Consider the following 23,039-nt stretch of genomic DNA (forward strand, 5'->3'; position numbering starts at 1 on the left):
ACTACACTGATGATGAGCATCTGAATGGCTGCTGCTCCTCTCCTCTCAACCCAGTCCTCCACACCCAAAACTCAAGGCGAGCACCCTACCATAATGACTCTCCGACCAGTTTGGCCCAGTGATGTTCACTGCAGAAATACAACTCATTGCATGGAATTAATTTAATGGCTTTCTTACTAACTTGCAAAAGGATGGCTTTGAAAGTAGGAGAATTTCTGAAACAAGTTCATGTCTTTTCTACAGAAAATTGATTATAGTCTAAGTCACTTCAGTCTAAGTCACTTATTGTCTAAGTCACTAAGTGTTTCACAGAAACACTTCAGACGTTTCTGTGAAAAACAGCAAAGCTCTCGACATCAAGCAATAATACAAGTGCACTTTATATTCTTCCAAGTGCTAACATGTTTTGGATTTGAGGTAATTCATTAGATGCTTAAATGTAATTCAGTATACTATATCAAGTATTAAGAACAGCAGCTCATAATGACAAAGAATTTACTTCAACTTCCACATTATAAGAGTGAAAACCAACGAGAAAGTGAGAAGACGCAGTCTAAGGCACAGCTGGCCTCTTGGTGTGAACTGCCGTCAAGACAAGAAAAGGCTCAGGACAGCTCGTTTTAATCTCCTCATCCTCATAAAGTGCCAAGTTTTAAATGTTTTCTTTATTTTTTTTTTCTACACTAAAAGTATTCCATTGTGTCTTCCAATAGCAAAACAGCAGTACAAGCAGCAAGCCTGTACCGAAAAGAAGGTCGCAAACTATCCGCACACACCTGCAGACCGGGGCATTTCCAAACGGTGGGAACAATCTGGCAGCCACTGGAGTGATGGCACACAAACTCGTCTTTTCTAAGTTTCCTCCTTCTTTGAAAAAGGTGGAAGCTATGTCCCCATTTGAGAGTTGAACTCTTGCAGAGCTTTCAGCACGTGAGTCCCGATACGCAAAAACAACCCGTTGGCAATGCCCACCTCCTGCCACCACTCTGGAAAAAAACAGCTTGAGCATGAGGTCACTCGACCAGGATGGCAAGGTGCTCAGATACGTACCCAGCCTCTATCACGGTAGTACTACACGTAGGTATTAAAATAGAGAGTGTTTGAAGTTATTTATATTAATGAAAGTACTGGCATCCTCCCTCTGGATGCTGTATTAACCTGCTGGATGTAACTATATATTTACAGCTGCCAACACTTCCCACTATGAGAGCCTGTGTTGGGCTATTTAAAACTTTGACATATTTCAACCAGCGAAGGCAAAACTTTCCTTCTGAATTATCTGCTTTGGACTGCTTTTTATTTTCCCCTCCCCAGAAAATTTCAGCCAAAATGGTTCTAAAAATGAAGCTAAGAAAAAGCTTTCATATATGTAGATTATTATTTTTTCTTTTAAAAATAAAAAACGTTTCTCTTCCAAAATCTTCGAAAAGAGACTTCATATGGGAGAAAGCGCTATGGCTTGGATATGTTGTCACAATATAAAAATCTGCCTGAATTTGGCCAAGCCATAAGCTTGAGGGGCAGAAGAAGATAAAAATTACCAGTTTGTTCACACTTAAGACTTTTGTTAGTTACTAAAAATCTTGGATTACAGCCTCGCTGAGAACATTTCATCCTCCTGCAGCTCCTTTGTACATGGGAGCCTGCCTGAGCCATCCCACCCATGGTGAACCCCCCCTTTTGTGCAGAGATCTGACATGGTTTTAAACTACAAGAGGGCAGATTCAGACTAGATATAAGGAAAAAATTTTTCACAATGAGGGTGGTGAGGCACTGGCACAGGTTGCCCAGAGAGGTGGTAGATGTCCCATCCCTGGAAACATTCAAGGTCAGGTTGGACGGGGCTCTGAGCAACCCGATCTAGTTGAAGATGTCCCTGCTCATTGCAGGGGGGTTGGACTAGATGACCTGTAAAGGTCCCTTCCAACCCAAACCATTCTGATTCTATATGCCACCTCCACAAAGTCACAAACCAGCAGCAGGCCTTGCTGGAGATTGCTCTGCACCACAACTCGCTGCTGGGTTTAAGCATCCCTCCTGGCAGCTGGACGGAAAAGACGCACGGTTCTGGCTGATGAGAGCCAGACCCAGGAGCGGACTTAGTGAAAACGCAAGGAGATTGGGAATTGTAAGGGAGGGCAAACCTCTGGAAATTGGGAGGGCAAGGAGAGGCAGGCTGAGAGTGGGGTGCTGAGCCGAGAGGAGGGGACTGGGATTAGGAAGCAGCAGTGGGAATTAAAAATGGGTGCAATGAGGGTCTAAATGGTGAAGGGAAGATGCTTGGGCAAGGGGCTGGGAAGAGCCAAGTCGCAGGGGCTAGGGCAGAAGGGGTAAAAAAAAAAAAAAAAGACATGCTTTTGCTGGGAAATGGGTGGAAAACAATTATAGCATTCACCCCATCAGAGCTGGAATTGAACCCTGAATTCCCAATTCTGCCATCCCTTTGCCATCAGCAAATATCATGGGCTTGCTGACAAACTCCTTCCCATCAAGAGCAAGCTCTTAGAAAATGATCATTTACCATTATTTTGTTACTTTATTTGCTAAAATGGCAGAGATCTGTATTTATCACCCATGTGGGTGGTTCAATGCTGCAAACTATTTTTGAAGTTTACTTTGGAAAAAAAGCAGGCATTAGGATAAAAACAGGTCCTTTTTACAGAAAACTCAAGGTTTCAAAGTTAAGCATACACATAAGAAATGCCATAATTAATGCAGAATTAATTCAGCTGCCATTTCTGTATATATTGTAGCACAGTCTTCCAGCCCTCCTCTTACCAAAGGCTCCCTTCCTTACTCAGCACATCCTCTGGACCTGCCCAGGGATGGACCTGAGCAGCAACACCACAAGATCCCTGCTCATTCGGCACAGCATTTGGAGGATGTGAAGTGAATGAGACCAAAGGACAAAAAGGAGAATCTCACAGCAATGAACACTGCCTTGGAGAACAGCATCCCATCGCCGTCAGTGCCAGGACAGGTCATTTCAACCTTCTGGGGTTGGTTTTTTTTTGGTAAGTCTGGCTTGCATTTTTTGGATGTCCGATTCCTTCACACAGGGAAACACCATTGGCAGCAACTGAGGCCAATGGGAGCTATCCTTTGTACGTATTAATCACCAAGGATCTTGGAAAATTAAAGCTTTACACAGGCAAGTTTGTCAATCCAAAATTTTTAAGTATTTCTCATCCTCTCTGACTCTTTTCTATTTCAAAAAGAGGAGAAACACCAGCCACTTGCCCGGACTAGCATACTGCCTTGGTGAAGCACCCTAACACCGTAGTCACAAACATCACAGGAAAGTCCACGAGGAATGCAAGTAACTCCATCTTCAGCAATGATGCAATGATTGATTCGTGCAGTAAACACAGCAATGGGCCTCGTCATAAGCAATACTGAACGATGCAAAGGTGTTCTGAAAAAATATGCTAGAAAACCATCTGATATGAAAACGAAAAGTGAACATACTTGAGTCAGGTCGTTTCACTCAGATTTGCAAACTCAAAGTCTCCATAGGCATTTTATTTTCCTAGCAAACGTTTCTTTTTACACTGCCATGCTTTGATTCAAGCTGTTTGTCTGCCACCAGATTTTTTCTCTTCCTTTGAGTCACCACTCGGATACAAGGTAAGTTGCACTATTACACTAACCAAATACGTTGTTTATAAGTCTGCTAACAAGAAAGAATACGTATTTACTATAACTCCATGCTTTTTGTCACTTCCTCACATTTAAGATTTCCTGAGATGTTTTAAAACTAAAGAAGTAAAAAAAGTCCTTGAGCAAAGAACTGGTAAAGTTCTTTTGGTAACTTCTCTGTCTTTAAAAAAGACGTACCACAAGGTTCAGAATTTAGGAGCCTTTTGGCTCCTAAAATTAGTAGGTGGTTTTCAAAACCCAGCATTTCCACTGCTGAGTAGGCAAAAACGGAGCGCTTACATGCTTAGTTACTGGCTGCTTTTCTTTGGAAACCAAGAGCAGGCTGGACAAAAGTATAATAAATGAGTGGAGAATTTGGTGCTAATAGAAAACGAGACTGGAAAACCTCAAGAAAACAACGCCCAGTTATCCAAAGAAACAAGCGCGTGGGCAGCAGAAAGCAAATTCCCCATCGCAGTCTGACACCCTATCCCACCCTGGCGCTGGTTCCCAAGAGCTCTCCTCCCTAAAGAGTTATTTTGCCTCTGTGGGTCAGATCCACCAAAGAATCTGGCTTCCTAAACAACAGCATCTAGATGCTCAGGAGAAAATCCTACATGACATGTCTAAATTCTCCGCGTGATGCCTGAGAAGGTTAGGCGTTCGGCTAGTGCATTGACCACAGAGCTGTCAACAGGCTACAACTTTTATCTAGACGTACTCAAGAGGAAGCCACCAAGATTGCTCTGGTACCGTAGAGTCCGAGAAAGCGCCTCAGTTTACACAAACGTTGCAAAAACGGCAAAGAACTTGGGGCCAGGTGACCACCGTCCACCTCAACAGCAGGTATGGATAAGATGCAGTTTACACTGCAAGCATAGCCTTGATCATGAATTAAAACAATTATGGAAATTCCATGTACTGCCAGGGAAAATCTAATTAAGCTCCATCATTCAGGCTACGAAGGACTGAAGGTATAATTTATCCTCCTCCCATAGCCCTTCCAATCAGCTGCCTTCAGGCGTCCTAGCTGTGAAGCCGTTTCCAATGATGTAGATACTCATCTTCAGACACATCCTGATGGCTGAATCAACTCATTTTAAACAGACTTGTGGCCAACGCACAGGAACAAGTTTTAGCTGACACCCGGGCTAGATCTGAACCAGGGAAAGGTAAGACGCCCCAAAGCCCCCAACCATGAGCTGTCAGAGCCACTCGATCCCTCCTCAGCAGGCAGTTCTCCACTGATTCAGCATCCATGTCCGCAAATGAGAAACAGCCATCAAAATTTAGCGAGTTATCATTCTCAGCTGCTAACTGAGAATTAGTTAAGATGTTCTTAGGTAAGAACACTCCTCGAAAGACAAGGAATAAGGTGTCAGAAAAGCATGAGTGAATAAATTAAGAAAACGGAGTCTGCACTACAGGCCCATCTCAACTTCAAACAACTTTAGATCAGATCGATGGAGTAGAAGTACTAGAGAGAGCTTATGCAGTCTTTTAAAGTAACTTCCTCGCCACAAAGGATTACTCTAGAAAGTCACAGTTATCTTTTATCTGAGACCTTTACAGTTGTAAAAAGTTGTCAGGCAACATGGTAATGATATGTTTAGAAGAAACAATTAGTGGGGAAAAAAACTGACACCCCATTTTTGCCTCGTAGCAGAAAGATGAGCCTTTTTATCTAGGCTCTCCGAGTTACCCTAACTTTCAACTTCAAGAGGCATCTTGGTGGCTTAGCCATCTCTCAAGACCCTCAAATGAAGATAGGTGTGCCTTCCAGGAAAGCATCCTTGGCCAAATACAAGTCGTACTTTGGCGTAACAACTTGCTGGACGCACATGAATGAAGCACAGTAACTTGTGACACACAGGTCAGGCTACAGATTTCGCCGACTCTTTCTGGTCTTAAATACTTCACATTTTACTTGCAGCACTAAAAAAAAAAAACAAAAAAAACCAAAAAACCAAACATAAAGCCGCTAAGGTCTCCATCCAATGAAACAGGTTTAATATAGGAAAAAAGGCAACAGCCAGCTAATTCTAGGGAGTTTTGCAATGGCACAACATGCACAAAGAAAAAATTACCAGACAAATCTGAGGATATAAATGGTCTTCATGCAAATTATGTCAGCTGTTGGGCCCACACGCTGTGTCTGCAGCGGAACTCTTTGGGTGATGGTGTTTACTGTGCCCAAGCAGAGGCAGGGCAGGATAACCCAACCGCTGGGGAACCACTGGTCAAACCGAAAAATGCACAAGGGGCTTCTCACGCTACGTGCGTGTGAGGTCCGGAAGGGCTCTAGTGAGAGGTCCAGCTGTAACAACTAAGAGAAAGGACACTGGGATTTTTATCAGGAAACTTTCATTACCTCAATTCTGAGCATATTTTGTTTCCATACAGCAGATTAGTAACTCCTAAGGCTTTGTCCATCCCAGACTTTCAAGGCTCTCCACCGTCAGTAGCAATGGAAATCCATGAAAGAAGCAATTAGCCTCACACATTCAAGTAAGAAAGCATCTAAAAACCCCTATCACTGGTTGATATGAGCACTCTCAACATAATTGCTGCAAATTCCTGTGCCAGTGACAACATGGCATGAAGAAAAGACTCGCGCAAGCAGAGCTGAAGCATCTGTTAAGCCTGTGATCTCATTCCACGCAAAACTTTCCGGCTACCAGGAAGAAGGGGCTTCTATTACTTCTCTGAGCTTCCTACGCAGCACCAACCCATGTCTTCATTACCTACATCCTCCTGCAGCCACCCCTCACCCATTCCAACTCCCCCCCGGTGCCTGCTGGCTCCCTGCTACCTCACACAGCAGCAGCGTGCAACTAAGATGACTCGCTACTCCTCAGGTTTTCTGGCCAGTCATCCAAAAATCTCTCCACAATCTTGTCAACTCGCTATGCTGCTGCCTAGGAAAATCTCTGCCAGCACTGCAACCGTTCGCGTTTGGCCGGTTTTCCCCACGGCCATATGGTCTCAACGCCTCTCCCCCGCTCGCCATGAAAGCTTAAGTTGTAATTCGGTAAAAATGAGAAGCCCGCATCCCCCCTGCTCACGGCTGCTGTGTGGGTTTTTCCAAGAGCTGTAATGAGGAATGTTAAACAAACACCTTTAATTAAAGGAATGTTTGTTTAATGTAATTAAATGCCTAAGGAACACCACACTGGTGCAGCCCTGGATAGTTTTGCAGTATGTGCTGTACTTTGCGATACTCTAGTGCAAGGGAAATAATGCAAGCAAATGACATAATCTGGCAGTAAATATCCAAATATTAAACAGCATCCAACCTATGCTATCCGTTTACCAATGCCTACGTGTCAAGAGGAACAGGCACTCGTCTATCAGCCGGCAAACAGGCCACACTTGAGAATCCGAGTTAGAAAAAAATCCTGGAAAAAAAGAGGAATAAAACCCCAGCCCCAAACCCCCAGCGTCTTCAGTCCCCTTTCCTCTACTCTTGTTACTACCTTTCTATCCGAGAAGAAAAGAGGAGTCTTTTGAGGAACGAGACTTTCGACACCGCTCCCAGAGCCACACAGGGCTTGTTTTTATGTGACAAAACTATCCCCCTTCCTTTCCAGCCGCCTCCGAGGCGATCCTGTGCACTGCCAGCCCCGAGTGAAACCCAAGTCTCCTGCCTGGCAGGGTGGAGCGTTCCCTCCCGGCTGCAGCTCGGTTTTTCGCTAAACTACGGCAACTCACTCGAAGTTTTGAGCGTTCTTTTTTTTTTTTAAGGAAAAAAAGAAAGAGAACGCAGCGCTCGGATCCGCTGGCCTGCCGGCGGGGGGGACGGGGCTGGGCGGCGATAACGGCACTCGAGATGTTCAACGTGACTCCAAGCCCCGGAGTCGGCAGGGCAGCGCGGTGCCCTTCCTCGCCCCACGCCTCTGCACCTCCCTAGGCCGCTTCTCGTTTTTCAGCGCCGGCGCCCCGCCGAGCGGCGCAGCATCCCCCCGCCCGCGCCCGCTTCCGCAGGGCCCCGCCGCCGGGCGCCGCGCCCGCCTCCCCTACCGCCCGCAGGTGGAGCGCGCCCGCCGCGGCCCCCGCGCAGCGCCCCGGGAGAGCGGGAGCCGCGCCGGACCCGCCGCCGCGGCGCCGCCGCCCGGCCCCCGCGTAGCCCGGGCGGCGCCGCGCCGTGCCAGGCCGCCGGGCGCAAGGTCACGGCGGCGGCCGCCCGCCAGGGACCGGCCGCGGCTGGAAAGCCCCTACCTGGCAGCGCCGCTCCCCCCGCGCCACTATGGCGGGCCATGCCGCGGCCGGCGCCGCTCGGCACTTCCCACCTCCCGCCGCCGGCGGAGCTGCGGCCGCCCCGCCGCGCCCCGCACCGCCCTCCCGCCTCCCCCCTCCCCCCTTCCCCAGCGCCCGGCGGCGGCCCCCCGGGACGGCGCGGAGGGGCGCGCAGCCCCGCTTACCCGCGGCGCGGGGAGAGGCGGCGCCCGCCGAGGGGGAGCTGCCCGCGCCGCTCCCGCCGCCGCTGCTGCTGCTGCTGCTGCCGCCGCGGCTGCAACAAAGGACTTCCGCCCCGCCGCGCCTGCTGCTGCCGCAGCGCCGGCTCCGCCGCGACCGCACGGAGCCGGACCCCTCCCCTCGGCGGCCGGCGGCTCCCGGCCCCGCCGCTGCCAGCGCTGCTGCGCCGCCGCCAATGCCGGGGCCCGGCGGGCGGCTCCCTGCCGCGCTCCCCTCTCCTCCCATGCCGCCGGGGAGGCGGCGGGGCCGCCGCGGCGCGGCCCGGGCTGGCGCTGGCGGCGCCCCCTCCCCGTGTGCCGCAAGCCCGGCCCCTCCGCTGGCCCCCCCCGCCCCCCCGCGAAGCCCCCCGGCCCGCAGAGGGGGGACCTGCCGCCGGCGGGCGCCCACCCGCGACCCTCGCCGCCGGGCTGGCCCGGCCCGCTCCTCCGCCGGCCCCCGCGGAGCCGGAGGGGCGGATGGAAGTCCACCCCGTCCCCGCGCAGCAGCTCTCGCCCCACAGAACGGGCTGTCCTCTCCCTTTCCCTCAGACCAGCCGCGAACGGTGGCAACGGGGAAGTCCGGGTTACCCATGTGGATGTCCAGCGCTCGAGTTTCGTACCCGCAGCCGTACGGCCTCCCGCGCCTGGCAGTTTACTTGCAAGTTGCAAGAAAAACAACTGCAAGTTGCATGAGAAAGTACTTCCTTTTTGCTGCAATTTCACCCGTTAGTATCACCGCCTTCCCTCTTGGAGTTTTACGGTGATGCAGGGAGCACAGGGGCTGGCAGCCACTGCCGTGCTTCATCACAGATCCCTCGGACAGCACTTTTTTTCCCCCCCCATCTTTCTAGGAGCTTTCCCAGGCCCTCTTCCCATCGGTCTCGGGACCTCTCCTCTCTAACAACATCCAGCTCCTCTTGAACTGGCCCGTGTAAGCAAATGGGATTTCCTGAAGCTGCGGGTGGCCCCTCTGCTACCTGCCACGGGGCTGCGAGAAAACATAAGCCAGGTCAGGCTTTCCTCCCGGTCTTGCCACTTGACTTTTCCACCCCCAAAGTGACATTTGTCATTCAGCGCCAGCATTGGAAGCATTTAATCTGCTCAGCTCCTGCATTCGGACACAGTTTCTAGAGATCCCATCGTTTTTATCTTTACCGCAACTATCCAAGATCCCTCTTAGCTCCAAACAAGCCGAAGGGGAAAATTTAATTGTAGCAAAGTTAAAAGATTTTATTACAAATTTGAAAATGACAGCAATAACAAAAAAAAGCAACAAAATAAAATGCCACGATGTTAAAATGTACCAGCATCAATCCCTGCTTCAATGACCCCCAAGGTTTTCCTGAAGCATCCCTCCACCGTGAAAGCAAACAGGAGAAACCCAGTTAAGAGAATCCTAGTTTCCAAATGGGACATCACCCCTTCCTCCTGGCTCTGTCTGGGGATTTTCTAACCACTGCAGAATAAAAGTGGAGCTTTCAAAATGTCTCCCAAAAAAATCCCCTTGTTTCCCCCCTCACTATGCTGCAGCGATGCCTGCAGCAGTGCCAAGGGAAAAAACACCTCCGTGGCTGTAAGGCACCAGCCCCCGCGAAAGGCGGAGGGACCCCCGCAGTACAACTTCTTCGTAGGTTTTCCTGTTTCATAGGAAGTTAAATAAATGGCCTCCATAAGCTGACACGGTCGTGGTTTTCAAATCACACTGAAAAGTGGTTTTTCTCATGGTTCAAGAGTCTTTTTCTCTCCAGCTCCTTACACATCTCAGGGCAACACAAGCAAAGAGCGCCCATGCAGGGCTTGTGCAGCCTCTCGCTCCGTCCCAGCCCTCCCATGTGCGTCACGCCGGGAGCTTCTGCCGTCTCCGGTAAGATGGGGCACGAGGCAGTCCCTCTTTTTCACAGTCCCCATTCTCTCGGTGCCCACCCACCACACTTGCCTTTCTAATTTTTTTTTTTTTTTCCTGGACACAGAGGAGCAGCGAGCAGAAGCACTCATGAAGATAGCTGTGATTATGTCCTGCTCTCTTTTTTGACCCACCAGCATAGGCTGTATCACTTTATACCTGCTGAGGCGTATGATACCATCATCTGTGTTATACAGCGAAACACCAAATTTAATTTCTCATCATCACTTCCATCATTTTGGCTCCAGTTTCTCTGAAGCTCTTCAAAGTCCTCTTTGGACCCGAGTCAACTTAAATAACATGTAAATAATTAATCATTTAAATAAATAACATGCCATCTGCAAATAGCGACTGACTCTGTACGCAGGTTAATAAATATGTTAAATAACCCAGAATGGAGCACAAAACCTTGAGCCACCTATGCCAACCTTTTTGGGGAAGAAGAAGTGGCTACTGATATTTATAGGAGCACCAGGACTATAGCTCCATCGACTCTCAACCCTGCTGCTGCGCAAACACAGGAGGGAAGGATGGTCCCCGAGCCCTGTGAGCATTTTATTTAAAACAGAAGAAATAAAATGTAGAGCAATGGAAAAGAGAAAGCTGTACTGGTCAGTGAGATAAGCAGCAAACACTGCATGGAGCAAAACGCGTTGGAGCCTACGCTTCGCCTTCTCTCAGCCCGTCTCCATCCTCCGCCCAGGCTCGGGCCGCCTCGAGGCACTGTTGGAAGCAGCCCCATAAACTGCTGAATTCTGGGGGGCCAGGGGCATTATTTGCCCTAAAGATTCGGGAACAGCCCAATAAAAAAAAAATCGCAATTATGGGAATGCAATAGGAAAATGAACTGCAAAGTATCACACGCTGAGAGAAAACCAAGAGGGATGATCCAAGGCACCGAATGCCTGCTGCAGAGGCCCTGAGCCAGGAGAGACCCCACTGAAGAGGTGGGCGCGACAGATCCCTGAAACCGCACCAAAAACATGGCGAAAGCACACAAACAGCTATTTCCACTGCCTTTTCCAGCCAAAAAACAACCTGTGGGCACCAAATTAACCTGGTGGCAGCAGGAGGCTGCGGGGACTGGAAGTTTAAAGAGGTTCAGAAAGCAATTTGATAAAATTCATGGGAAAGACACCTCAAAGATTGCACTGAACGCCAAAGCGCGGGCCGCGGCTCAGGACTCTCCAGAGGAGCTGCCGGAGGCCGGGAGAGCAGGTGGGGTGGCACTGCCTGCCTGCACCCCCTCCTCTGCCAACCCTGCTGCACCCAGCTGCGGCCCTACCCAGCACGCCGCTCTTGCCCAAAATAACCCCCGGTGTAAGAATTAGTGGGAGACTGGAGGAGGCCTGAGAGAGAAATGGTGCGTCCACAGGATCCACCGGTGCTTAAAGAAAGCACTTGGGCCGCAGACATCGGTGAAAAAGCCAGATCGTACCTTCACGTCCATTTTCCTGAGCAGGCAGGCCGGGCAGGCGCCTGTTACCGTTTTTTTGTTAAAAAAAACCCAGAACAAAACAACAAAAACCCCCTTACGCCGAGAGCTGAGGAGCTCAGCAATGAGGCGATTCACTGCGCGATTTAAGAAGCCAACTCCTCCAGCCCAGGGTGAGGCCTCTGGCAGCCCAGAGGAAAACAGCCCCCTCCCAAAAAAACCCTCACGGGGGTGAACGCGGTCCCTCCCCCGGGAGCTGCGGGCGCGCAGCGCGGTGAGCGGCGGTGAGCGCCGCCGGCAGCCGCGCAGCGCCGCCCCCATCCCGAGGCCGGGCCGCGCAAGGGGCCGCGCCTCACTTTTTCCAGGCGAAGCGGCGCGGCGGGGGCGGCCCGGCCAGCCCAGCCCAGCCCAGCCCGCCCCGCCGGCGGCAGGAAGCGCGGGGGGGCAGCGCCCACCCCATCCGCCGGGCTGGCAGCGAGGGCGGGCGGTGCCGAGCCGGGCTCAGCGCTGCGCTTCCGCGCGGGTAAGCGGCTGCGCGGGCGCGGGGGAGCCGCGGGGGGCCGGGCCGGGCAGGGCGCTGGTTACGCTCCCCGCGGAGGCTGCGCTTCCCGCCTCTCCCTGCTGCTCCCCCGCCCCACAGTTCTCAGCTGGAACAATAGCAAATATCAGCGTTTATTTGCGAAGGGGCCGCTGGCGAGGCGGCGCGGCGCGGGGGCAGGGCGGCCCGGCCCGGCCCGGCCCAACGGGCCCTTGTGGGGCGGCGCAGGGCTCCCTCTGCGAGCGGCTCCGCGCCCAGCCCCGCTGCTCCGCCGCCGGGGAGCGCGGGCAGCGATGGGAGCGCGGGCAGCGGTGCAGGGGGAAGCGCGGTCCGGGGGCAGAGCGAAAAGGCGAGCGATGTTTAAAGTTAGTGCCGGTACACCAGGGAGCGTGGGTAATTTGTAGGAGAAACAGCTTGGCTTGTAGGTGGCACGTCGAAAAGCCCCGGATAGGTTTTGAGCTCGTCGAGGGTGGGTTTGGGCACCGGCGGTGGTATCGGTAGGAGAAATTATTAAATCGGGGTGCAGGGACCGTCTGGAGGAGGGAAGAGGCTCTGCGAGGCCGTGCTCCGTGCCGGGCGCCCGTCTCGTTTCGGTGGTGAGAAACCCACGTTTGAGGCTTCGGGAGCTCTGTGATTTCTTCACGAGATGAACATCTTGTTTTGCTCTCAGGCACGCCATGGACACGACCGGCCACAGCGTCCTCCTCCTCCAGCAGCTGAACATGCAGCGGGAGTTTGGCTTTCTGTGTGACTGCACAGTTGCCATTGGAGATGTTTACTTCAAAGCCCACAGAGCGGTGCTCGCTGCTTTTTCAAACTATTTTAAGATGATATTTATTCATCAGACGAGGTAAGGACACACAGCTCTCCCCCTACCTTTTAACCGCTCTGCTCAACTTTCTGCTTTTTCCCTTTTCTAAAGGTATGATAGTCTAAAAGAGCGTGAGTGGGCACGTTAGATGGCCTGAGATTATTTTCCTAACCCAGCACATGCCTCGGCTCTCTAAACATTCCCAGTCCAGAATGTGCTGTCCTTTGAAACCACCCTCTTAGTCAGCATACGCCAACATCAGGCCCCACGTTTTGAAGATGAGACATCTGCGTGACCAGAGAAAATAAACATCCCCAGTCCTCCTGCAGTGAGAACCTCACAGATTTGCAATAGGATATATCCCTATATCCAGGGACCTCCTGCCCGTATGCAGCGTGTCCATTACTTTGCATTAGCTCGTAGGCAAGCTTGCTGGGTGGGACAGTCCCTTCTGGCAGGACCCATGGGCTTGAAGCAATCAAGAAGCCGTAGCCTTATCGCAGTTCTGCGCTTCAGACTCTTGCAGATAAGGGCCGAGACTGAGATCATCAATTTATTTCAAGCTGCTGTTCAGATGCTTCACCCAGCTGGGTCAGGAGTGGTTCTGCAGGTATAACGACGGCAGTGCCGAGGTCTGGTCTCGCCTCTGAGCTGGGGCTTGCCGCTTGTAATCGATTAAACCCTTCTCCATTCCCTTTCCTTATTGAGGGTCGTGGCCCCCAGCACCTTTGCAGGATAATCGTTAGCCGTCAGCCGCGTAGCCCTTCGGCTGGAAGTGAGAAGATCAGTTAACTTCCTTTCCCATAGATGTTGTTTACTGACACTTAAGTGCAAAGCTCATAAAGATTACACAGTAGCGGCAGCTGAATTTATTACTTAAACACACAAACGTTCTTTGCCTCATGTTATTGGAGTGGCACGCCCTGGCAACATGTAGCTTGCATGGCATCGCTGCGGTGCCGTGCAGCGGCAAATGGCTGTGCGTGCGAGTGACGGGGTGACCAGGAGCTGGCCGCTCTCGCCATCCCTGGCTGCAGTTGTACGTATGGTCTTTATAATTACAGGGATAAATACATGCTCAGGCCCTTTGCTGTGCAAACAGGGCACATGCACTTCTGCAGGTCTTGGCGCGGAGCGCTGCTCACTGTGAACCGGGAGGCAGGCAGCAGTGCACACGCTCTAACAGCAAACGGCGGAGCAAATGAATGGGCAGGTAATGGATCGCGACTGTAATTTGGAGCCCTGTATGTACTTAATCATCTGTCTTGTTTCAGCGAATGCATAAAGATTCAGCCTACAGACATCCAGCCTGACATATTTAGTTACTTGTTGCATATCATGTACACTGGGAAAGGGCCAAAGCAGACCGTCAGCCAGAGCCGACTGGAGGAGGGCATCCGCTTTCTCCATGCAGACCACCTCTCCCATATCGCGATCGAGATGAACCAAGTGTTCTCCCCAGAGCCGGTCCAGTCCTCAAACTTGTACGGGATCCAGATCTCGACCGCACACAAACCGGCGAAGGAACGCCTGGGAGTGAAGGAGAGTCTGCCCAAGGCGGGCAGCAGGTCTGCTGCCCAGGGCGATCACCCGCAGCTGCAGCTCTCTCTGGCCATCGGCCTGGACGACAGCTCCCTCGACCAGCAGGTCGCTCGCCCCTCCGCTCAGCCCGCTGCTCTCGCCAAGCCAGCAGAAGAGCGTCCGAAACTCTCAGTCTCCATAAAGCAGGAGAGGTGCGACTCGGAGCCCGTGGTGTCCCAGAGCTGCACCCCTCCTTCTCCGGAGGTAGCAAGCCCCATCTTTGCTAAGGCCAGCCTCAAGGTGCACTTGTGTCACTACTGCGGGGAGCGTTTCGACTCCCGGGGGGGGCTGCGGGAGCACTTGCACACCCACGTCTCGGGCTCGCTGCCGTTCGGCGTGCCGGCCTCCATCCTGGAGAGCAGCGACCTGGGGGAGGTGCAGCCTCTGGCTGAGGACAGGGAGGCTGGGAATGGCCACCGGCTCGGGGCTTTCCTCCTCAAGGAGGATGAGCATCAGCTGGAGCATCTGAGCTGCAGCGACCTGGAGCCTCTGCAGATCGGCCAGCTCTCCCTCATCTCCAAGGACCACGAACCAGTAGAGTTGAACTGTAACTTTTCTTTCTCGAGAAAGAGAAAAATCAGTTGCACTGTCTGTGGCCGCACGTTTTTCCGGAAGAGCCAGCTGCTCGAACACATGTACACACACAGAGGGAAACAGCACAAATACAGCCGCTGCCAGCGGCTGGAGAGCCCTGTGACCCCCAGGTTTCGTCCTTACTGTGACAGTGAGAGCGTGGGGAAAAGCTCCAGTTTATCCCAAGACCACTTAGATGAATGTATACTGGAGTCAGATCTCATCCAAGAAAGCGTTGATACGATCCTGGTAGAGTAGTTCTCCCCCTGTGTAGCTTTTAGGGGCTGAAACTGGGTTATTTTGGCATTTTCCATCTAGTGAGTGGCTGCTCTCCGCAGCTGATTGTCTTCACTATTCCCATCGCCTCTGAGATAACTGTGAAGAACTGCACACTTAGATTTGTCTACTTGCTTTTTTTACTTCTCTAACTTAAGCTAATTCCCATCTAAGTCCTTCTTGGAAGCCTCTGTGTAACTCAGTTACATTTTTCGTAAGTGTAAACTTATTCCTGCTCTGCTTTACTAGAGTTAAGACTGTATTGCTGGGTGTGAGGTTTAAACATAGTCTCATACGCTGTGCGGTGCCTAGGACTGACTGTATCTCGTAGAATTGCTCTTCTGAAACTAGATGGAAGGAAATGTAGAGGGAAATATGTATTGTGTTTCCCAGTTTGTTTTTAATTAAAATAAATATCTCAAGGAGATGAATCCTGAAGTTTGTGTTGTATAACTGCAGTTAATAAATCTCTGCATAAATACATGCGGGAGCCATAAGGCTGGTCTTTTCAAGGGAACTGGTGATGTTGATGTAGGGGTAGCAGGCAACCTTCGCTTTGACAAGCCCTGGAGTCCTCATCAGTACAATCTTTTAAATTTACTTTTAGGCTCAAGGAGTTTGTATGCGTTTTTCCTCATTCCTACTCCTCCCTTGTCAACCGCTACTGCACGAGCAGAGACAAATTTTGATGACCCTCTAGGACCATATCCCGTTACTGAACCATCTTCCCTGCAAAGAGGAATGAAAGCTGCAAGGAAGTGTCCTCTCCTCTCGGAGAGGAGGCACGTCCTAACCTAAGTCTTTACAGGATTAAATGCACACATGGATTTTCCCAGTGAAAATGATTTCCGACTCTATAAACAGCTTGGAGCAAACACATTCTTAAATATTACAATCTGTATATTTGCTAAGAGCAAATATATAATGTGCTATTTCTTCTCTGCTTGTGGAGCCACCATAAAATGGTACAACACAAGCTTTTTGCCCTTCATTTATCATTACTTGATACCTGAAGAGTATAACTTATCCAAGAGGCGTTTAAAATTGTACGCCGCCTTCTTGGATTCGTATTTTGTCCCTCTGTAGTTTTTCACCCCAGGCTTCCTACCGGACGCTCTCCAACCCATCCCTCAAGAGATGCTCTTAATCAGAAGGCCCCAAAGAGGCACATGAAGCTCTTACAGTGCAGAGGTTTCTTTTGCAGCAAAGAGCGAAAGCCTTGCGAGCTGCTCCCGTAATCTCATTACCCAGTTTTTGAGAAGCTGGAGGCTCCCTGCCAGTCCTGGTGGAGTTGAGTCATTGCCTTCGGAGAGGGGGAGCCTGAACAATGGTGAGAACAGTTTATTGTCAAAACGCCTGCTCCAAAGCTTTTTGTAGCCAGGACCCTTGAGCTGTCTTCTTTGAAACTGTCCTGGAGCAAGAGCTGCAATTAAATCACTGCCGAATTAAAAGACCATCTGAGGTCTTTGTAAGGGCGGCTGCTGCTTCTCCTGGGCAGGGAGCTGCACACTCCAGGGGATGGATTGGCCACTGAGGGCTGCCAAATTGTGTTTTAAGACAAAGGGGAAAAACAAACAGCCTCTGAGCCTGCCCGGATGATGTTACAAAATGCACGCTGCGGTTTGGTGTGTGCCTGCCTGCTAGACTGAGTGCTCCTCTCGCTGTGTGTACCCATTAAAGCTGCTCTGGTGTGAACGCATTTTAACTCTGCTTAAAACGCCTTTCTTTAAAACAAGCAAACAAACAAAACCCTGCCAACATCCAGGCCTGTAAATGCTGCATCTGAGCACGGAGCGGTTCTCATGGAGCATTTCCTAGAAGAGAGCCTGCTGGGTCTCTCCTGGGCTAATAGCATCAGCTAAATCACATCCAGCACAGACTGCTTATAACTGGGTAAATGCCCTCTGGCTTCCACTGACCTCTATTTCTACATGATGGTTAAAAAAAAAAAAAAAAAGGTGGTTTATAGTCATTCCCTATTTGTGTGTGACACTTTATCGGGTGGGCTGGCTTCTCTGGGTGCTGCTTGCTTCACTTGGGTTCCTACGTTTAATTTAAGAACAGAGAGGAGTGTCTGCTGGGCTGGGTATAGCTGTAGAGAAGAGCTAAAAGTGAGTTTTCAGACTACTCAGTCCGTAGATGAGCACCTTGGATCTTGGAGCTAGATGCCTAACTTGCCTGAACTAATTGATATTGAAAGTCAAATGGCCCTTGATGTCTCCGCAGAGATAAGTGGGCAGTGGGAACAGAGCTCAGTACTGGGGGCAGCAGGGGGAACAGCAAGCAGCAGTGCCTGAAGGCGTCTCTGGGACATGCTGCTCTTCTTCAGGGTTGTGGGCAGGATTGTTTTCTTCACTTCTTGGCCATTAAAAGGGAGCTTTAATAAAAACTATGAACTCGGGTAGAAGATCCAAATATCTATTTGGATTGGGGCTTTGAGCAGCCTGGTCTCGTGGAAGGTGTCCCTGCCCATGGCAGGGGCGTTGGAACTAGATGATCTTTAAGGTCCCTTCCAACCCAAACCATTCTGTGATTCTATGATTCTATGATTCTATCAATCAGCTATATGTGCATATGTGTTGTAGCAGTGACTCCGTTGTACTGACTGCAAATACATCAGTAAAGCTGAAATCATACTGAAATCAGCACTGTGTTCATGTACGTGTTCAGAATGTCTTTGAAAAGTTACGAGTGTAAGCAATTTTTTTTATCGTCACACCCCTTTTTAGGGTGTACTTCGGTTAAGCTTTGTGGTACTGAACATCTGTGACATCAAACATCTGCAAAAGGCATTTTTTGCATCATTTGCAATACAAGAAGTGCATTTTCAGCAGTTTTCTACTGCAAGCATTAAAGTGCTGTTATAATTAAAGCAGTAGAAAAAGCTTGAGAGACAGAAGTCATCAGCTCCGAGTTACGTTAACTTGAAAACATGATTCTCTCTAAGTCTTATGAATAGAAAATAATTTTAGAAGACAGTTACGTTTGCTAAGCAAGGGCAGCAGCTGCTCCTGGATACATCATAAGGAGTTTTATTACTGTATGTAGAAGGCACTTGAATTACCGTGTGCTTAACCTTTATGCCAGTGCATGCTTGAAAATCTGCATGACTTGCACAGCTGGGCTTGGCAAATATTAATTTCTTGGGTTTTTTTTCATGAAAACATGAAAGAATTTGTCACAGTGTGCAGAATAATGATACTGGTGATTCCTTCCAGATATTTCCGATTGGTTGATAGATGCACATGGCTTAGGCAAAGAAAGCCCAGGGTGGTGATACTTGCAGGCTGGAAGTCTTCCTGTGCTTTGCCAGTGCTGCGAACGGGTCCCAGCGTCGAGGGTGCAGAGCTGACGAACCACAGGTATTGAAGTGCCTTGTCTGTGGGCTCTGCAGCTCATGTTTTATGAAAACATGGGAAGACTGGGGCTCAGACCCCTGCCAAAGCCCTGTAGCGTGAGCAGACTCCTCAACCAGCTCAAGTTAACTTCTGAAATGCCAGTGAGTGCTGCAGTGCCTACCATCACTTTCACATGTATCTGGGTGCTGGCCTGAATATGCCGCCTGTAGGTTAGCTGGCCTAATGCCCAAAGCATGCTAAACAATTTAAAGATAGGTATTTTGAAATATTTTTAGTGCTCTGATGCTGAAGCGGCTGGGTCCAACGGGGGCCATGTTTCTTGGGGTGCTTAGGGTGCAGTAAAGGGCATGGAATAAAGGGTATTTATCCCCCCTTGCAGCATGGGGTCTAGTTACTTTACAGAGAAACTTGCTTTTCACCACCTGCAGTGCTGGCTGGAGATGCCATTTGGTAGCACTTGTGCAATGAAAGCATGAGACTGAACTTCTCCTGCGTTACCGGTGCTGGAGAAGCGAGACTTCAATGCTTGTTACTTGCACAAGTTGTCCTTAAACCTGTCCCCTGGTAACCTGTCCCCCAGGTAATCTTTCCCTCCCAACGCTTACCTGCAAATGTCTGGATTTTAATTCTTCCACCTTGAATTTTTGGGTGGCTGGGGGAGAGCAATGCCGGCACTTGCCTGCTGGCTGCCCAGGAGGTGATGCTGACAGCCGGGCCGTGCTCGCCCTATCTACACGCAGGATAAAAAACCCCTTCAGCTCATTTTACCTTCTGCACGGCCTGTGGTTACAACATGTGTCTTCAGCCATCTGGCTACACCAGCCATTCGGGCAGGCTCTTCGCTTGCGTGTCATCTGCCAAATCACTGCAAAATCGGGCGGCAGTGGCACGCAGTGGGTGCGGAAGGGCTGACACAGCCCGTCCGTGGGTGCAGTGCCCCCCACCAGAGGGGTTTGGGACATTTGCACACACTGAGAAGGTTAAAAAGGGAAAAGGAATTTGCTGTCAGGATGTAAACCTGAAGCAGTGAGCACTGCAGTTAAAAATAAAACCATGAAATACTGCTATCACGAGCTTTCTAGAAAGAGTGTTACCCCTTCCCCCTCTTGACAAAAAGGACGGCAACTGAGCGGGCTTCCCAGCAGTCCAGCACTAGGAAAATATATTCTGAGCAATAAGAAATTGGGAGCAAAAAGGTAATGAGGATGGATCTGCCCTAAATGACATGCCAGCTAGACATTTACAACCGGAGCTGCATCAGGACTGAATTCCCTGAGATGCAATCGCAGCATTTACAGGATTTGCATGTTTCATTAAGAAAAAGTAATGACACAACTTCAAAAGCAGCCTAAGAGAGGAAATGTTTCCACTAACTACACTAAACCAGACGCTGCACCCTCAGAACAAAGGCGCAGCAAAGCTCAAAACCTTGTCTGCTGAATTAGGCTGGTTTTCACCTGAGCTGAGATGTCCCTGGGAAGCTTTGCTGGGCTCCGGGCAGCATGGCAGCCCGCGCATGGCTTTACCCTCCTGGGATGCGTAGGGCAATGCTGCTAAAGGCTTCCTGTGGCAGGTGGGCAAATTTTAGTCCATGTTAACCCACCCGTTACTGGGACAAATGGTGTGAGAAAAAGTGTAAAGCCCTCTGGCCCTCCTGGCGCTGACTTTGCAACCCACCAGTTGCAGGATGTAAAGCCAGCTATAGGCACCGGGGCAGGGAAACCAGGGCCTCGAGCCATCGCGGGGGATGCAGGGGAAGAAACCTCATGGCGTGGTGTCAACCGCCGAGCCAGGCCTCCATGGGGCTGGTGCCAGCCTGGGCATGCAGCCCCGCCAGCTCCGGCCGAAAGTGCTGCCGTGCCGGGGGTGGAGGCTGGTGCTCAGCATCACCCCCTTTCCCCGCAGCCATCCCGGAGGGACCCGCTCCGGCAGCGGTTGCCTCCACCACCCCGCAGCAACGCCGAACCCAGCAGAGCAGGCGCCGAAGCCTGTCATTAGGGGCCAAGCATCCCCTACCAGCCTCTGTTTATCCCGGCAGTGCGGTTGTGAGCCGCTTACTCATCGCTTTAATGAGCAGGGTGCAGGTGTGCATTCCTGTTGTGCCTGTTGCACACGCCTGCCGGCCCCATGCTGGCGAGCCAGCCGGTCCCCCGGCCCGCTGGGTCGTGCCCGCAGGCTGGCAGCTGCTCTACAAACTTCAGGGAGGTTCGGGACGAGAAGCTTTCAGTGCTTCGGCCTTCCCCGCCTTGCTCCGGCTAGCAAACTAAATGCAAATTCGGTCGCAGGCTGTCTGGGCTGCGACGAAGCGCTGCACAGCATCCGCCCGCGCTGCAACGACAACGCCCGACGCCTTCGTGCAGCGGCAGTCTGGGGGAGCTTTTGGCAGGCAGAAAGCGAGCGGCTGAGGCTGCTGGCAGGAGCAAGAGGATGCATCGCTCCTCCTCCCCGGTGGGGATGCTCAGAAGCACCGTAGGAGTCGGAGTACTTGCGCTTCCCACCCAGCTGCCACCTCACCAGTCTCACATCACACGGAGCTGTCACGGCACCGAGCCTTGACGCATCGGCACCTCAGCCTCGTGTCTTCATTAAAATGGCAAACAGTGAGAGCAAACGTGACACGAAGGAGTGTTGTTAGATCGCAGGGATGACATCCCTCTCAAGATTAAAATTTGCTCTCCGGGACGACGGCAAAGTGATGTGGTGTGCACCGGTACGGCCTTGGTGCTGGAAAGGCACCGCCTGGAAGGACACGGGTGCCTGCAGGAGGGGCCCTGCTGGGGCACCCACCTTGGCGGGGTGGGCGACGTGTGTCTCCTCTTCCAGAATGAGGAGGTTTGAAAGGCCCATCTCTGCTAGGTCTGACTTACCGACCGATGGGGTGACTGCCAGTCAGCTCGAGCTGCAGACGATACTTTCATCTTAGCAATTTGAATTGCAAAATGTGTTTTCTTAACGTCTCCCCCCCTTTGTACCCAGCATGTTTGTCAGTTTTTATGTAACAAAACCTATTTTAAAATGCTGGGTTTGGGTATTTTAGCTGCAATCCACTTTCCAGCTAAGTGGACTTCCACTCTGTTGCAGGAAAATCCCATCATTTAGCACAGAACCGTGCCCTTCACAATTCTCTGCAAAAAAACCCCAAATGTGAAAGTTGTGCCTCCTAAAAAAAAATGTTAACCTATATTGTTGCTTAAATAACTGTATAAGAAATAACATCCTCTGGTTAGTTTTTTTAAAAAAATCACATTTAATGTAAAGATTTTATCTGGTTGCAAATTAAAATATTCCATTATTTTAATACCACCCAACAAGAGCTAACAAGAACCATTTCTCTGGGAAATAAAACTGCAGATGTACAATAATATTAAAGCAAATTACTTAAATCAATCTGTTCTCTTGGAGCATTTCATCGTTTTGAGTTACTCATGTCGAAACCCTGTATCTATCAGACAGGCAATATTAGGGCTTCGCTGCCCCTAACACCTGGGTCCATCAGCAGCATCCGGCTTCCATCCATCCATCCCAAGCACAGACCAGGATTCACGTGTATTTCGTGAGTTTCCTCAATTTCTTACATGCATTTGTGAAAACAACTCTTAGATTTTTCATAAGCACACATATGAAAACGTCCATCATTTATGCAGGGACAGCATCTTAAATTCAAACACTAGATTCCTGGCTGCGGTACATTTGGTCCTTTGAAGCGTACGGAGCCGCAGTGACCTTCAGCGGCTGGAGGTCTGGCCCTAAGCACCCTGCGCATTTCTAATGCACTTTTGGTGTCCCAGGGCAGGAAAGAAAATGCAATATTTGTTCGTGCCATCATTGTCTACCAGCAATTTCCACAAGAAACTTTTCAGCAGATACACTTCTTTTTTGCTGAGCTCAGTGTTGACATAACAGAAAAGCTTTTTATCTCCCTGGAAGCCTTCCTGGGCACCAGTTACACTTTTTAAACACTCTTTTCTTTGCTAATAATATAAAAAACCTGTGGGAAATGAAAATATTCAAACTGACATGGCAAAGCAGGGATAGGGGACTTGTTAAATATGAAGCAGAATTGTCCCCATTGAGGAGAGCGCTGGGAGCATCCGGGAGGAAAGCAGCGGCACAGGCCGTGGGGTGAGCAGAAGAACCAAAGAACGCATTAAGATGCTGCTGCAAAGCAACCACTTCCACCATTCAGAGGGGCAGCAAGCAACGAACTCCTGGATGAGGAGCCGGGTGGCCCAAAAGCAATCTGAATGAGGCGATAAGAATCCAAGGTTATGCATTATTTCAGTTTATTTCAGCTGTCAGTGAGGAACATGGTCCTAAAACCAGGCTACCCTTTGGTGCTCTGGCACAACCAAGCAGTCACGTCCTCACAGGTTTCGTGGCCCCGTACTCCTTCACAATAGTAAATTTATCATTACTTCTCTGAAAGAATACATGTTTTGTTAATCATAATGAAGGAGTAGAGAGTCTTAA

The 23,039-nt window shown here is 50.5% G+C and overlaps 2 protein-coding genes across 14 annotated transcripts in view; one reads left to right on the forward strand and one right to left on the reverse strand.

Moving 5' to 3' along the window:
* The window catches only part of ZBTB1 (zinc finger and BTB domain containing 1), a 63,252-nt gene extending 51,800 nt beyond the window's left edge, over positions 1 to 11,452 (reverse strand). For 2 of the 9 annotated variants that reach the window (XM_072864281.1, XM_072864279.1), the window contains exon 1: positions 8,061 to 8,415. The gene's annotated coding sequence lies outside the window, so the exon portion shown is untranslated. Of the gene's footprint in view, positions 1 to 5,726; positions 5,932 to 6,952; positions 6,971 to 7,115; positions 7,135 to 7,857; positions 7,976 to 8,060; positions 8,416 to 8,681; positions 8,754 to 11,434 lie in introns of those variants that run through there. The other 7 variants (XM_072864277.1, XM_072864275.1, XM_072864273.1 and 4 more) reach the window with 7 other exon arrangements.
* A 344-nt stretch (positions 11,453 to 11,796) lies between these two features.
* Positions 11,797 to 15,667, forward strand: ZBTB25 (zinc finger and BTB domain containing 25). Of its 5 annotated transcripts, none has more exons than XM_072864285.1 (3): positions 11,797 to 11,954; positions 12,640 to 12,819; positions 14,055 to 15,667. In XM_072864285.1, the coding sequence occupies exons 2-3, from the start codon at positions 12,647 to 12,649 to the stop codon at positions 15,190 to 15,192; spliced, it is 1,311 nt and encodes a 436-aa protein (XP_072720386.1). In that variant the 5' UTR covers positions 11,797 to 11,954; positions 12,640 to 12,646; the 3' UTR covers positions 15,193 to 15,667. The 5 variants fall into 5 exon arrangements, with proteins under 5 accessions (XP_072720386.1, XP_072720389.1, XP_072720387.1 ...); XM_072864288.1 differs by lacking the exon at positions 11,797 to 11,954 and adding an exon at positions 11,964 to 12,362; XM_072864286.1 differs by lacking the exon at positions 11,797 to 11,954 and adding an exon at positions 11,964 to 12,334.
* The last annotated feature ends 7,372 nt before the right edge of the window (positions 15,668 to 23,039 follow it).

Source organism: Ciconia boyciana, chromosome 6 (assembly GCF_034638445.1).
Source record: "Ciconia boyciana chromosome 6, ASM3463844v1, whole genome shotgun sequence".
Lineage (NCBI taxonomy): Eukaryota > Metazoa > Chordata > Aves > Ciconiiformes > Ciconiidae > Ciconia > Ciconia boyciana.

Coding starts and splice junctions, on each gene's coding strand:
- ZBTB25 (XM_072864284.1), top strand. CDS start 12,263: ATGGGAGCGCGGGCAGCGGTGCAGGGGGAAGCGCGGTCCGGGGGCAGA. Junction 12,319..12,639: donor TCCGGGGGCAGAGCGAAAAG/GCGAGCGATGTT, acceptor TTTTGCTCTCAG/GCACGCCATGGACACGACCG. Junction 12,820..14,054: donor ATATTTATTCATCAGACGAG/GTAAGGACACAC, acceptor GTCTTGTTTCAG/CGAATGCATAAAGATTCAGC.